This window comes from Mesoplodon bidens, assembly GCF_964165515.1.
Source record: "Mesoplodon bidens genome assembly, chromosome: 1".
Classification (NCBI taxonomy): Eukaryota; Metazoa; Chordata; class Mammalia; order Artiodactyla; family Ziphiidae; genus Mesoplodon; species Mesoplodon bidens.
The window spans coordinates 53,840,635-53,853,995 of record NC_138176.1 but is presented as its reverse complement, the minus strand read 5'-3'; the positions used below and the strand labels follow the sequence as shown (position 1 = coordinate 53,853,995).

The window sequence follows — 13,361 nt, the reverse complement described above, 5'->3', positions numbered from 1 at the left end:
CACCAACACTTGTTATTTTTTGTTTTCTTTGATAATAGGCATCCTGATGGGTGTGAAGTGGTATCATTACGGTTTTGATTTGCTTGCATTTCCCTAACGATTAGTAACGTTGAGCTGCTTTTATGTGCTTGTTGGCTATTTGTATATCTTCTTGGAGATACATATCTTCTTATCTCTTCAAGTCCTTTGCCTATTTGTAAATCAGATGTTTTGTTGTTGAGTTATAGTTCTTTATGTAGTCTGGATGATAATCTCTTTGTGAGATGTATGATTAATTATATATATTTTAAAGCAATATAAATATGTATTTGTTTTGAAGGGCCTATTTCAGTTTTACCATATTTGTTAGGGTAAATATTCAGTAATCCACTCTTGAAGCAGTAGTGGTGTTTTGTCCATATTTGTTAGGGCAAATATTCAGTAATCCACTCTTGAAGCAGTAGGGGTGTTTTGTCTAGTGCTTACTCAGTGCCTAGAACTCTTTTTGGTGCTGTACACTTATGAACTTTTTAAATTCTTGCAAGAATCCTATATGGACATACTTTCATCTGTGTTTTCAGTTGAGAAAAATGAGACACAGAGAGTTTAAGTAACTTCCACTAGTTTGCTTTAAGGGTGGAATGTGAGCTTAAGCAATCTAGCTCCTGAGTCCATGCCCTTACCACAATATGTGGCTACCTCTCCCATGACTTGCATTGGTGACAAACTGTGTGTGTGCTCTCATCAGATGACACTTTTCACCTCTTAAACATTGTCTTAAAAGGCAGTGCATAAGATCAAGTGAGGTGTCTGAAGAAGTTCTTAGCAAAAATTAAACAGACGGTTAAGATTGGAACCTCTTTAAAATTCTTTAAGTTGCATTATGTTTTCCTTTTTTGGAAGTATGTTTTCCATAAAGGTGTGTTCTTTATTTGGGTCTGGCATACTTTTTTCTAAAATGTTTCCCCTAGTGAAATTTGCTTACTGAGACCATTTTGGGGGTAAATTTTTTTTTTAACATCTTTGTTGGAGTATAATAGCTTTACAGTGGTGTGTTAGTTTCTGCTTTATAACAAAGTGAATCGGTTATACATATACATATGTCCCATGGGGGTAAATTTTTAACTTAAATGTTTTTCTCTTTTTATTTTTTATTTTATTTTATTTTATTTTTTTGTGGTACACGGGCCTCTCACTGTTGTGGCCTCTCCCGTTGCGGAGCACAGGCTCCGGACGCGCAGGCTCAGCGGCCATGGCTCACGGGCCCAGCCGCTCCGCAGCATGTGGGATCTTCCCAGACCGGGGCACGAACCCGTGTCCCCTGCATCGGTAGGCGGACTCTCAACCACTGCGCCACCAGGGAAGCCCTCTCTTTATTTTAAGCCACCTGTATTCTAGACTTGGTGTATGAGTGGCTTTAACTGATGTCTAGATACTGAAATTTTATTTTGCTGTTTACCTAAGCCAAACTTAATTAGTAATGAATAAAACATCTGTCAAATTGTATAATACATTCTAGAGGAAAATGGAATTTTTGCTGCTGCCCACCATTATCACTAATACTGGGCGTAGTGGGGTGTATGTATTTGTGTGTTTTATACATGCACTTGGGGAAAGGGGATGAAAATGTAGATCTCATGTCCTCATTCAAAATTAATGTTACTCGGAATTCCCTGGTGGTCCAGTGGTAAGGACTCCTTGCTTCCACTGCAGGGGGCACAGGTTCGATCCTTGGTCGGGGAAGTAAGATCCCGCATGCCGCGCGGCATGGCCGGGGGTGGGTGGCGGGGAAGGAAAAGATCAATGCTACTAATTGGATTGCTTTTTTCCCCCTTTTCTTTCTCTCTTTTTTCTCTCTGTGTGTGTGTGTGTGTGTGTGTGTGTGTGTGTGTGTGTGTGTGTGTGGCCGGGCACGACTGGGAGGTGCTGTGTGTAACCAGCAATCTATTCCTAATTGTACACATGGATTTAAAAAATTTTTTGTTAATAGAAATGATGCTTTTTAAAAATAAATTTATTTATTTTATTTATTTTTGGCTGCTTTGGGTCTTCATTGCTGCACACAGGCTTTCTCTAGTTGCGGTGAGTGGGGGCTACTCTTTGTTGCGGTGCAGGGGCTTCTCCTTGCGGTGGCTTCTCTTGTTGAGGAGCTCGGGCTCTAGGAACGCAGACTTCAGTAGTTGCAGCATGCGGGCTCAGTAGTTGTGGCTCGCGGGCTCTAGAGTGCAGACTCAGTAGTTGTGGTGCATGGGCTTATTTGCTCTGCAGCATGTGGGATCTTCCCAGACCAGGGCTTGAATCCGTGTCCTCTGCATTGGCAGGCGGATTCTTAACCACTGCGCCACCAAGGGCAGCCCCAAATGATGTTTTATTGAATATTTTCGTATACAAATTTTTGCATAGTCACAATTTATGTGTACCTATATAATAAATTTACAGAATAGAAATGGCTAGGAATTCAAAGAAATGCACATCTTGAATTACAATAGACATTGCCAAATGTCTTCCAAAAAGATTGCACAAATTTAAACTCCCAACAGTGCATGAGAATTCCTGTTTCTCTACTTGTACGTCAACGATGGGTATTATCAAACTTTAAATCTACAGCAACGATTCTTTTTTTTTTTTAATATACATTTACTTATTTATTTATTTTTGGCTGTGTTGGGTCTTTGTTGCTGCACGTGGGCTTTTTCTAGTTGCAGCGAGCGGGGGCAACTCTTCATTGCAGTGCTCAGGCTTCTCATTGTGGTGGTTTCTCTTGTTGCGGAGCACAGGCTCTAGGCGCGTGGGCTTCAGTAGTTGTGGCTGGCACGTGGGCTCAGTAGTTCTGGTGCACGGCCTTAGTTGCTCCGTGGCATGTGGGATCTTCCCAGACCAGGGATCGAACCCGTATCCCCTGCATGGGCAGGCGGACTCTTAACCACTGCGCCACCAGGGATGTCCCAACAATTCTTAAATGATTGTCGTAAGAACATAAGAGCTATGCCAGGAAGCTGGCCATAGAGTGTCTTATGTGTCACCTTCATTGGATGTTTTTTGATAGGTTTGTCACCACCAGGTTCTGTGGCAGTTAGGGGCAGGCCAGCAACTTGATCAGGAGATTAGTGCTTCTCTGATTGTGGCCTTTTTTGTTTTGATATAATTTCAGTTTACAGAAGAATTGCAAGAATATTACAAAGAAGTTCAGCCAGATACTTCAGTCATTAACATTTTACCACACTCGCATTATCCTTCTGTGTATCTACACATACGTGCGCACACACACGCACACAGACACACACACACACACACACACACACATATATATATATATACATATATACTTATTTTCCCTGAACCCTTTGAAGGTAATTAGGCATCATGCCCTTTTCTCCCTAAACACCGCAGTGAGTGTTTCTAAAAAATAAGGACATTCTCTTATTGAACCCCTGTACAGCTGTCAAAACCAGAAATTAAAATTGATATCCTATTTTCTAATCTACCATTTTATGCAGATTTTGTTAGTTGTCTAAATAATGTCCTTTTATAGCAGAGTAAATTCTGGATAGTCTGTTGTATTCAGTGATCATGTATCTTTAGTCCCTTCTAATCTGGGCCAGTTTCTCAGTTTTTTGCTTGTTTTTCACAACCTTGATGCTCTTAAAAGTGTAGTCCACTTATTTTGTTGACTATTCCACAATTTAGTTATGTTATATTTCCTCGTGTTTAGATTCAAGTTCTGTGTTTTTTTGTCAGTGGTATCACAGAAGTGATATTGTGCTCTTACGCACCATGTTAGGAGGCATTTGATGTCAATTTGTCCTATTCAGTCTCTTGACATGAAATTGGAGTAGTTTGCTCAGTGTCTCATTGCTCCCTCTTGTTGAGCCATAGGTTTTGACATATACTTTTCATATAAGATCTTTATATGTGATGTTAATGGATGCCAGTGTTCTCATAACTCAGTTATGCTAACTGGGTGGTGAGGCTGATGGCTGTTGCAGATTCAATTGGGGGAAATCCCTCCTCAGGTATGGATTTTAGGAAGGACATCTTTACCTTAACCTGGTAATAATAATATTGGGATACCTAAAAAGCCAGATGCTGAGAATAGCTGGAAATGATGGTCCCAGTCACTCATTCTTTGTATCTTTCCACTCTTCCTGATTCTTTACCAAACTGCTGACAGACTGTTACAAAGTTAAGTTTGTTGTTGTGGTTTTAATTGAAAAAGAAAAGGTAGGATAAAGGGACTTTAAAAATTAAGGAAGCAGTGCTTTTCAAATGTTCTACCCAGTATACTAGTAAGAAGGGGAGCATGTTTCTCCACCTGATGGGGTCAACTGCAAGTATGGCATGTCTTTGAAGTGTACCCCATAGGATATTTGTTCTAATATAAACATGCTTAATAAATGTGATGGTTCTGGAGACTACATCATGCCTTGATTGTCTTTGTTACAGTGTCCAAGACCACTAGTTACACCCTGACAGGTTTTGAGCATTAGTGCCATTAAATATGATTCTTAAAGTAAGAGTAGTTTCAAAGCTAGAAACTGAAATGTGACAAAGGGTGACATGTCTTGCTCAAAGTTATGTGACTTAATACGTAGGCTGTTTTCTGCCATAGGTATAGAATGAATAAGCTTTTAGAAGTAAAAATAAGTTACATATTTACTTTAAATATATTTTTTAGATTAGTCAAATATTAATCTTTTAAGTCATATTCAATAAGTACAATATTTAAGTTGTTTCTTACATTTTTGTTTTCATAAACTATTTAGACAATATCTTTGAACGTATGCCATTGTCTGTTTGTTTTAGTAGCATGTAAGTTCCATAAGGACATGGATTTTGTGTCTCTTTTTTTCACTGATGTATACCAAGTACCTATATTTGGTACATACTAGGTGAATGAATGAATCTAGAGATGAAGACGGTATGTTATGTGTAGTCCTTTCTAATTAGCATCTTCTATTTTTGTGAGTAAATTACTAAACAGCTTCATAGTACCACTTGCTTTGTTTTTCATATTATATTTTAGCATAGACTATGGTGATAGTGTATATCACCTATTTGTTTCTTTCTCCTGGTGGAATGATGAGGTATGGATTCTTGAGTGTATGAATCAGGTTTCCTAATTTTCCCATCAAATGTTGTTTAATTTCAGTATCTTGAATCATGTTTCAAGAATTCTAGTACTTTTTTGAACTGTATACTGTTTACAGCAGATTTGGTGCAAAGTTTGGCTTAATTATGAGTTTGAATTGTTCATGCTTTCTTTTCTATGTTTTTCCTGCAAATACCGCACCAGTGTTTCTTGAGTTAATTTATTGTAATATCGTTTCTGCATGAAGCAAAAAATTTGTGAAATACAAAAAAATAGAGGAAATTACTTTTAGTTCTACACCCAAGGGCAGAATAGTTTCCCACACTACTTGAGCTTGCTTTTCCATCTAGCTCTATGTTTTTAAACTTGGAAGTTCTAATATTGTTACTAGACAGTAGTCTAGCAGTGTAATTACTAAGTTGTTCTATATTCAAAAAAGTTTTTTCTTATCCTTCCACACCCGCCTTTTGCTTTTTGACTTGGTTTTTCTCGTGTGAATCATCTGTTAGCTAGAAAAGGTGTTAAGATGGTGAAGTTTTGATATTATCATGTTTGTCCTCAATACATTTGTGGTCATATACTTCCTAAACAGATTGGTTAATATAGAAGGAAATGTATCTGTTGTGGGGAAAACAAGTGTGTAAAGTTTATGCAGGTATTTTACTTATTTGAAAATTCTAATGGATTGGAGGATATGTGGGAATCTTAATACTATTTATAGGTAGGAAGTGCTATGTTTAGTGATCGATGGCAAAATTTAAAAAATCCTTACGGTGCCAGGTATATGAAAATAGATTTAGCTATAATAATATTTTCCCTAGCTCTCTCTATTTTGAATAAAAGATCATTGTTATCTTAGAAAGGGAAAGCTAGTGAAATTAAAGTAAAATGAGTTTGCTAGCCTAAAATTATACTTACAACATAGATACTTTGGACAGTGTAAGTTTTCTTGAGCCATAGTATTATGAGCATTACTAAGTAATGATAGCACATAGATTTTTTTTTGTGTTTTTTTTTTTTCCAATTTATGTTTTGCTGCATTGGGTCTTTGTCGCTGCGTATGGCCTTTTTCTAGTTGTGGTGAGTGGGGGCTACTCTTCGTTGTGGTGTGCGGGCTTCTCATTGCGGTGGCTTCTCTTGTTGCGGAGCACGGGCTCTAGGCACGTGGGCTTCAGTAGTTCTGGAATGTGGGCTCAGTAGTTGTGGCTCGCGGGCTCTAGAGCACAGGCTCAGTAGTTGTGGCACACGGGCTTAGTTGCTCTGCGGCATATGGGATCTTCCCGGACCAGGGCTGGAACCCATGTCCCCTGCATTGGCAGGTGGATTCTTAACCACTGCGCCACCAGGGAAGTCCAGCACGTAGGTTTTTGTGTTTTGTTCACCAATCCCAATCTGAGGGAAAAGCATACATAATAGAAGAAGAAAAGGGTGTAATCACCTTTATATAAGCTAAACCTTTGCTTGTTACTTAAAAAAGTCCAGAATTACAACTTTTTTCTTTTAAATTTATAACAGCGTTGATGATCACATTTAATCAAAACTATGCTTTATATAGTGTGCAAAAAATTTGAGAAACTTACTCATGCAAATGAGATATTGACAACCTATAATATCAAAAAGATAAATTGGATAACAATGATTCTTTGTTACAATGAGGGATTAAGTCAGTACTTCATAAAATCAAAGGTGTTCCTAGGGTACTTAAGGATTTAGATTTTTTTGTTTTTGCATTGTTAAATATACCGTGCAACTGTTATGAAAGTGTCTTACGGAAGAGTGGCCTAAACTTGGTTGATCCAATTTATTTCTGGTTTTCAGTTGTCAACACGTCAATAGATATCTTGTTTTAAAAATAGATTACAAGGGACTTCCCTGGTGGCTCAGTGGTTAAGAATCCGCCTGCCAATGCAGGGGACACGGGTTCGAGCCCTGGCCCGGGAAAATCCCATGTACCGCGGAGCAGCTAAGCCAGTGCACCACAACTACTGAGCCTGTGCTCTAGAGCCCGTGAGTCACAGCTACTGAAGCCTGTGCACCTAGAGCCCGAGCTCTGCAACAAGAGAAGCCACCGCAGTGAGAGGCCCGTGCACCACAACGAAGAGTAGCCCCCGCTCGCCGCAACTAGAGAAAGCCTGCGCGACAACAAAGACCCAAAGCAGCCAAAGATAAATAAATAAATAAAATTTCAGAAAATAGATTACAAGTAAAGGTAAAAAATTTGTAGCAGCCTGTCTCCCCATTCCCTACTGCAAAAGGGAGGGATAGAACTTAATCTTTAAATCATAATCAGTCTCTGAGTAATTGTTAGCTGACTTGTCATTTCTGCTGAAAACTGGTTATTTTGATTGCATAATGTAAAGATACATTATGAATTTTCTTGAGTCACTCATGTTTAAAGATGGGCCTTCTTTCTGTAGTAGATAATTCCTGAAGTTTTGTATATTCTATCAATACATCAGATTAGTAGAGGAAAATGGATCTTGATAAGTATAGGATACATATAGTATCTTGGTATAATGACAGTTTTAAATACGTAGACCTATGAATTTTATTGAATAATTAGAATTTAGTTCAATTGTGAGCTTCAGAATTATGCATTGTGAACCTGCTAAACACTTTTATGAATTTTCTCAGAAACCTCATTTTCTTATCCTTCCCCCATTCTAATAGATACAGTAACCATTAGGTTTTCTTTTTTTTATTTTTTATTGGCGTATAGTTGATTTACAATGTTGTGTTAGTTTCAGGTGTACAGCAGAGTGAATCGGTTATACATATACATATATCCGCTCTTTTTTTGTTTTGTTTTGTTTTGTTTTTAAGATTCTTTTCCCATGTAGGCCATTACAGAGTATTGAGTAGAGTTCCTTGTGCTATACAGCAGGTTCTTATTAGTTATCTATTTTATATATGTATACAGTATGTATATGTCAATCCCAATCTCCCAGTTTATCCCTCCCCCCTTATCCCCTGGTAGCAGTAAGTTTGTTTTCTACATCTGTGACTCTACTTCTGTTTTGTAAATAAGTTCATTTGTACCCTTTTATTTTAGATTCCATATATAAGTGATATATGATATTTGCAGTAGCCATTAGTTTTTAATGGGATAGATAGGAATGTGGTGGCATATTCATTAAAGAGAGGATTGAGACTGCACACAATTGGAGATGCTTTATTATATACTGAAGAACCAGTTGAATCTTATTAACATTTTTAAGCTTTCTAGCCTTAGGATAGCACCTAGATAGAACACTGCATCATTTTGAAATGCTGTTTAGGCTTAGCAGGCAAATTGCTGAGTTCTCTTGCTCATGTTTTCTATTGGGGCAGGAGTGATATTGCACAAGCATGCTATATGATTGTTGACTTCATCTAATGGGTAGCTCCAAAAAAGAATGTAGACACATATTTTAATCAGCATTCAGTTGTTAATCTAATTTTGTAAGCATTTCAGAGCACCAAGAAACAAAATTTGCATTTGAATTTTGAGTGCAGTGGATCTCTTACTAGCCATGTAATAAACTTATGTTAAATTCTGTGTTAGATCCCAAAGGATGCTTAATGGTTGGAGTTATGAGCTAGTTTGAAGGGTTAGTGGCATCGTGATTCTCACTGAAAAGTTTTATTTCATTTGTTAACTGTGTCTCTCTCTAAAATTTTCAGCATTTTAAACCCTTAGTTAAATTCTGGCCACACCTCACTTCGCTTCTCTTTATAAAGTACAACTGCTCTTAAATACATACGTGAAGAAGTAATTTAAAGATTGTCTTAAACTTCCTGGTTTTTGTAGAATATTCTAGTGAGGCAGTTTTGTTTTAATCATATGCTGCAGTGGTACATTTAGTCAATCTCAAAGGTTCAAAAAAAATCTTTCCTGTGGAAAAAGATTCAGGAGTAGAGTTTTGCCTTTAACTCCATAATTGGAGTTCACATCATAGATTAGCCAATAGTTCAGTGTTTTAAAACCTACGGTGTTCAGCAGCCTTGCTGATATTACTACTAAATCATTGTGTTTAAAATTGAATATCCTATAGGATAAAATCAATGAGAATTACTTGTTATTAATTCTTCTGACAGAAACTTGGATTATTTGCTCATTTTTAGTGCTATTTCAATTAAAGTCACTTTTCAATATTTTAGAGTTAACTAAAATACCAACAGTCACAGATGCCCGTTGTTTATAAATGGAGTTCATAAACAATGTCATATAGCATTAAATTACTCAACAAAAGGAAGTACATGGGATTCTAAGACTTTTGTCATCAAAGTTAATACTTATGTAAAATACCACAAATATAGTAGAGAAATCTTAAGTCAAATTAGGCTTCACAAACCTATAACTGTGATTATGAACAAGTCACTTAAAAACTATTTATAACTGCAATCTTGCTTTAAAAAGAAAATAAAATTCTATTGATCATTTTTCTTCAAGTGCTGTGTGCCTCCACCATGTCTTTCAGAAGACCTCATTTCTTATTTCAGGGGAAATAGGAGGTCATCACATAGGGATTCGTTTCTTCCTCTTATACTTATTTATCTTTATTAATATCATACTTAATATCTTTAGTTATTTTAGCTTAACCATTTATAACTAAAAAACAGTAATAATTACTAACATTTATTGGTCATTTGCTGCATTCCAGGCATTGTTCTATGTGTCTGCTGTATGTTAATTAGCACATTTAATTCCTTCAACAACTCCTTGAGGTCAGTACAACCACTGTGTCCTTTTTACAGATGAGGAAGGAAACTGAGGTGTAGAGAGTCAAATAATTTCAGGGCTGCACAGGAAGTAAATATTGGGTTGGCCAAAAGGTTCGTTCAGTTTTTTCCGTAAGATGGCTCTAGTAGCACTTAGTTGTCTAAAACTTCATTTGAGACAATTTTGTTAGATTGTGTGTGACAGCTGTCATATCAGCGTGCATTTAAAAAAAGACATCAAAATTGGTGAATTTTTGTTTAGCCATTTTAATATTGAAGATGGAAGAAAAACAACATTTTTAGCATACTATGCTTTATTATTTCAAGAAAGGCAAAAATGCAACTGAAATCAAAACAAGATTTGGGCAGTGTATGGAGAAGGTGCTGTGACTGATCGAACACATCAAAAGTGGTTTGCATAGTTTTGTGCTGGAGATTTCTTGCTCGACGATGCTCCACGGTTGGGTAGACCAGTTGAAGTTGATAGCAATCAAATCGAGACATTAACTGAGCGCAATCAATGTTATACCACGTGGGAGACAGCAGACATACTCAAAATATCTGAATCAAGCCCTGAAAATCGTTTGTACCAGCTTGGTTATGTTAATCGCTTTCATGTTTGGGTTCCACATAACACGATAAAAACCTTCTTGACAGTATTTCCTATGCGATTCTCTACTGATATGTAATGAAAACGTTCCACTTTTAAAACAAATTATGACAGGCGATGAAAAGTGGATACTGTACAACAATGTGGAACGGAAGAGATTGTGGGGCAAGCGAAATGAACCACCACCAACCACACCATAGGCCAGTCTTCATCCAAAGAAGGTGATGTCGTATAATGGTGGGGTTGGAAGAGAGTCCTCTGTTATGAGCTCCTTCCGGAAAACCAAACGATTAATTCCAACAAGTACTGCTCCCAATTAGACCAACTGATAGCAATACTCGACAAAAAGCGTCCAGAATTAGTCAACAGAAAACGCATAATCTTCCACCAGGATAACGCGAGGCTGCACGTTTCTCTGATGACCAGGCAAAAACTGTTACAGCTTGGCTGGGAAGTTCTGATTCATTCGAATATTCGCCAGACATTGCACCTTTGGTTTTCCATTTATTTTGGTCTTTACAAAATTCTCTTAACTGAAAAAATTTCAATTCCTTGGAAGACTGTAAAAGGACCTGGAACAGTTCTTTGCTCAAAAAGGTAAAAAGTTTTGGGAAGATGGAATTATGAAGTTGCCTGAAAAATGGCAGAAGGTAGTAGAACAAAACGGTGAATATGTTCAATAAAGTTCTTGGTGAAAATGAAAAATGTGTCTTTTATTTTTACTTAAAAAACAAAGGTACTTTTTGGCCAACCCAATACCAAATCATAGACTTGAATTCAGCTAATCTCACTCTTGAGTCTTTCTCTTAACCTGCATGGTGTATGTATTTCTAATTCCAACCTAAACTGTGCTTATCCTTGCTCATGCTTTTCTCTTTGCCCTCTCCCAAGCAACTGAAATGCTTCTATGCTAGTACATTTAGCATATTTATTTTTGAAGGGCCATATGCTATAAACTAATTAAGTAGTCAACATCTAGGCTTAAATCTTAACTCTCACTTAATTTACTCTGTGACATTGGGCAACTTGCTTTCTACATCTTTAAAATGGGTCAATATGTACCTTCCAGAATTATTTTATAATGATGAAAAAGGGTAAAAAAATGTGTAACATAGTGCCTGGCACATGGTAAACAGTTGTGAGCTCTACACCACCTCTTGGGCTGTGAGGATTTTTTTGAGTGCTCCAGATTATGTGAGACTGGGGCAGGGGGGTCTTTGGTTAGATGTTTTTTTAGCAAGGTGTCTCTGGAAGGTACCTGTCATCCTCATCTAATCAGCATGGTACATGCTCAGAGTGGATGTGTCAGGCCTAGTTAGGGTGTGTTGTTTTGTTTAGGAATGGTTTTAAAGAATGTATTTTGTTATAACTGGGTATAGGTGTTTACTAGAGGATTTCTTTTTACATTAGACTTTAGTAGGGTTGAATATAAGTCATAAAGGAGATTTCATGGTGCCTAAAACGCTTAACTGTGGAGCATGTCATACAGCCTATTTAATTTTTTTTTCTTATTTTTTCTCTAGAAAATTTGGTGAGCGGCCTCCACCTAAACGACTTACTAGGTAAGCATTATGTTAGTCTTTCACCCAAACATTTCATAAAAGTGTTAGATCCTGTCATTTTGGAAGCTATATTAGGGGTTCTTTGCAAGAAGTTATTCACATAATGGTATCTAGATCATAAGCATATTTCCATCCTCCCTTCCCCACATCTCCTCTTTTTCTCCCTTCAAAAAACAGGGTAAGAGGATACAGTTCAAAGGGAAAAATGAAACCTTTCAAGAATTAATATTGAGTATTATATAGTTAATATAACAAGGGCTACAATGTAAAGATAGTTTCCTATATCTAGCTTCATTAGCCAGTCACAATTTGTTGACCACAACTGGAACTTGAAAGATACTTAAATGCTTTTAGAAAAGAATTTTAAAACAAAGATATTATCCATTTTTAATGAGACTATAAATATTATATTCTAATTATGTAATTTTTATGGTATGCATTTTAATTACACATGTTAAATTTAAAAGTGTTAGTCTTGAAAATGATTTTAAAAATTTCTAACAATCAGTGATTGTAAAATAAAAATAAGACATTCAGTTCCACAGTTACAGTCCTAGAGTTAATGCTACCCTGTGTCGTTAGTATCTTTCAAGAAAATCATATGTGTGTATAAACATATACCTGTCTTTTTTCTTTTTAAAGTCTGGCATCATACTCTACCATTGTTCTGTTAACTGTAGATCTTCTACCTTGTTCTCCTTAGTGTCTCCATAGCTTTTCCTTGTCTTCCCACTGCTCCTTATTTAATTCACACTGATGGCCATTTGGGTTATTTCCACATTATTACTATTGTTAAAAAAGCTGTTTCACTCAAAGAATGACAGGGGCATGCCAGAAGTACACACAAAGGGAGCCAGTTTGAAGAGGCTTCTTTTAGCCAAATCATGGACACTTTGGTCATCAAAATAAGTAATGATAGTAATAGATTAAAATCCATAAAATAAAATGACAGTTTAGAAGTCTGCACTGAGTTAAATAAATAATTCGATAAATGGGGGAGAGGAGATAGCTTTTCTTTACAGAAGAATTCCACCTAATAAGTGTAGAAGGAATGGAACTTGGAAAGCACATTTTGGCAACCATTACAGTGATAATCGTTTCAGGCCAACATCATCAGTGAATGCTTAAACTACTGGTTTAAAGTCTGATGAGAAACAAAGTGTTTTTATAGTGTCTAAGCATATCTTCACAAAGTATGGTTAATTATAAAGTGAAAAGTAGTAACATGACAGTGAAGAAACCTGGCAGATGCCACCTTAATTAAGCGTTCTAAATTAACATCACTAATAATGGACAAATAAGTATCATATGCATCCTGAGGACATACTATCACTTTTGTAGTGGTTCTTGCCAAAAATGCATAAGCTAAATCTAAGCTTAAGGAAACATCAGACAGACACAGATGGAAGGACATTTCTAT

The 13,361-nt window shown here is 36.7% G+C and overlaps 1 protein-coding gene across 4 annotated transcripts in view; it reads left to right on the top strand.

Moving 5' to 3' along the window:
• Nucleotides 1–13,361, top strand: part of LOC308623518 (recombining binding protein suppressor of hairless) — a 115,262-nt gene that overhangs the window by 59,438 nt on the left and 42,463 nt on the right. For 3 of the 4 annotated variants that reach the window (XM_081246001.1, XM_081246000.1, XM_081245999.1), the window contains one exon: nt 11,903–11,941. The exons of the other annotated variant lie outside the window; for it this stretch is intronic. In XM_081246001.1, the coding sequence (XP_081102127.1) occupies nt 11,903–11,941 (39 nt within the window). The remainder of the gene's footprint in view (nt 1–11,902; nt 11,942–13,361) is intronic. 4 annotated transcript variants of the gene reach the window in all.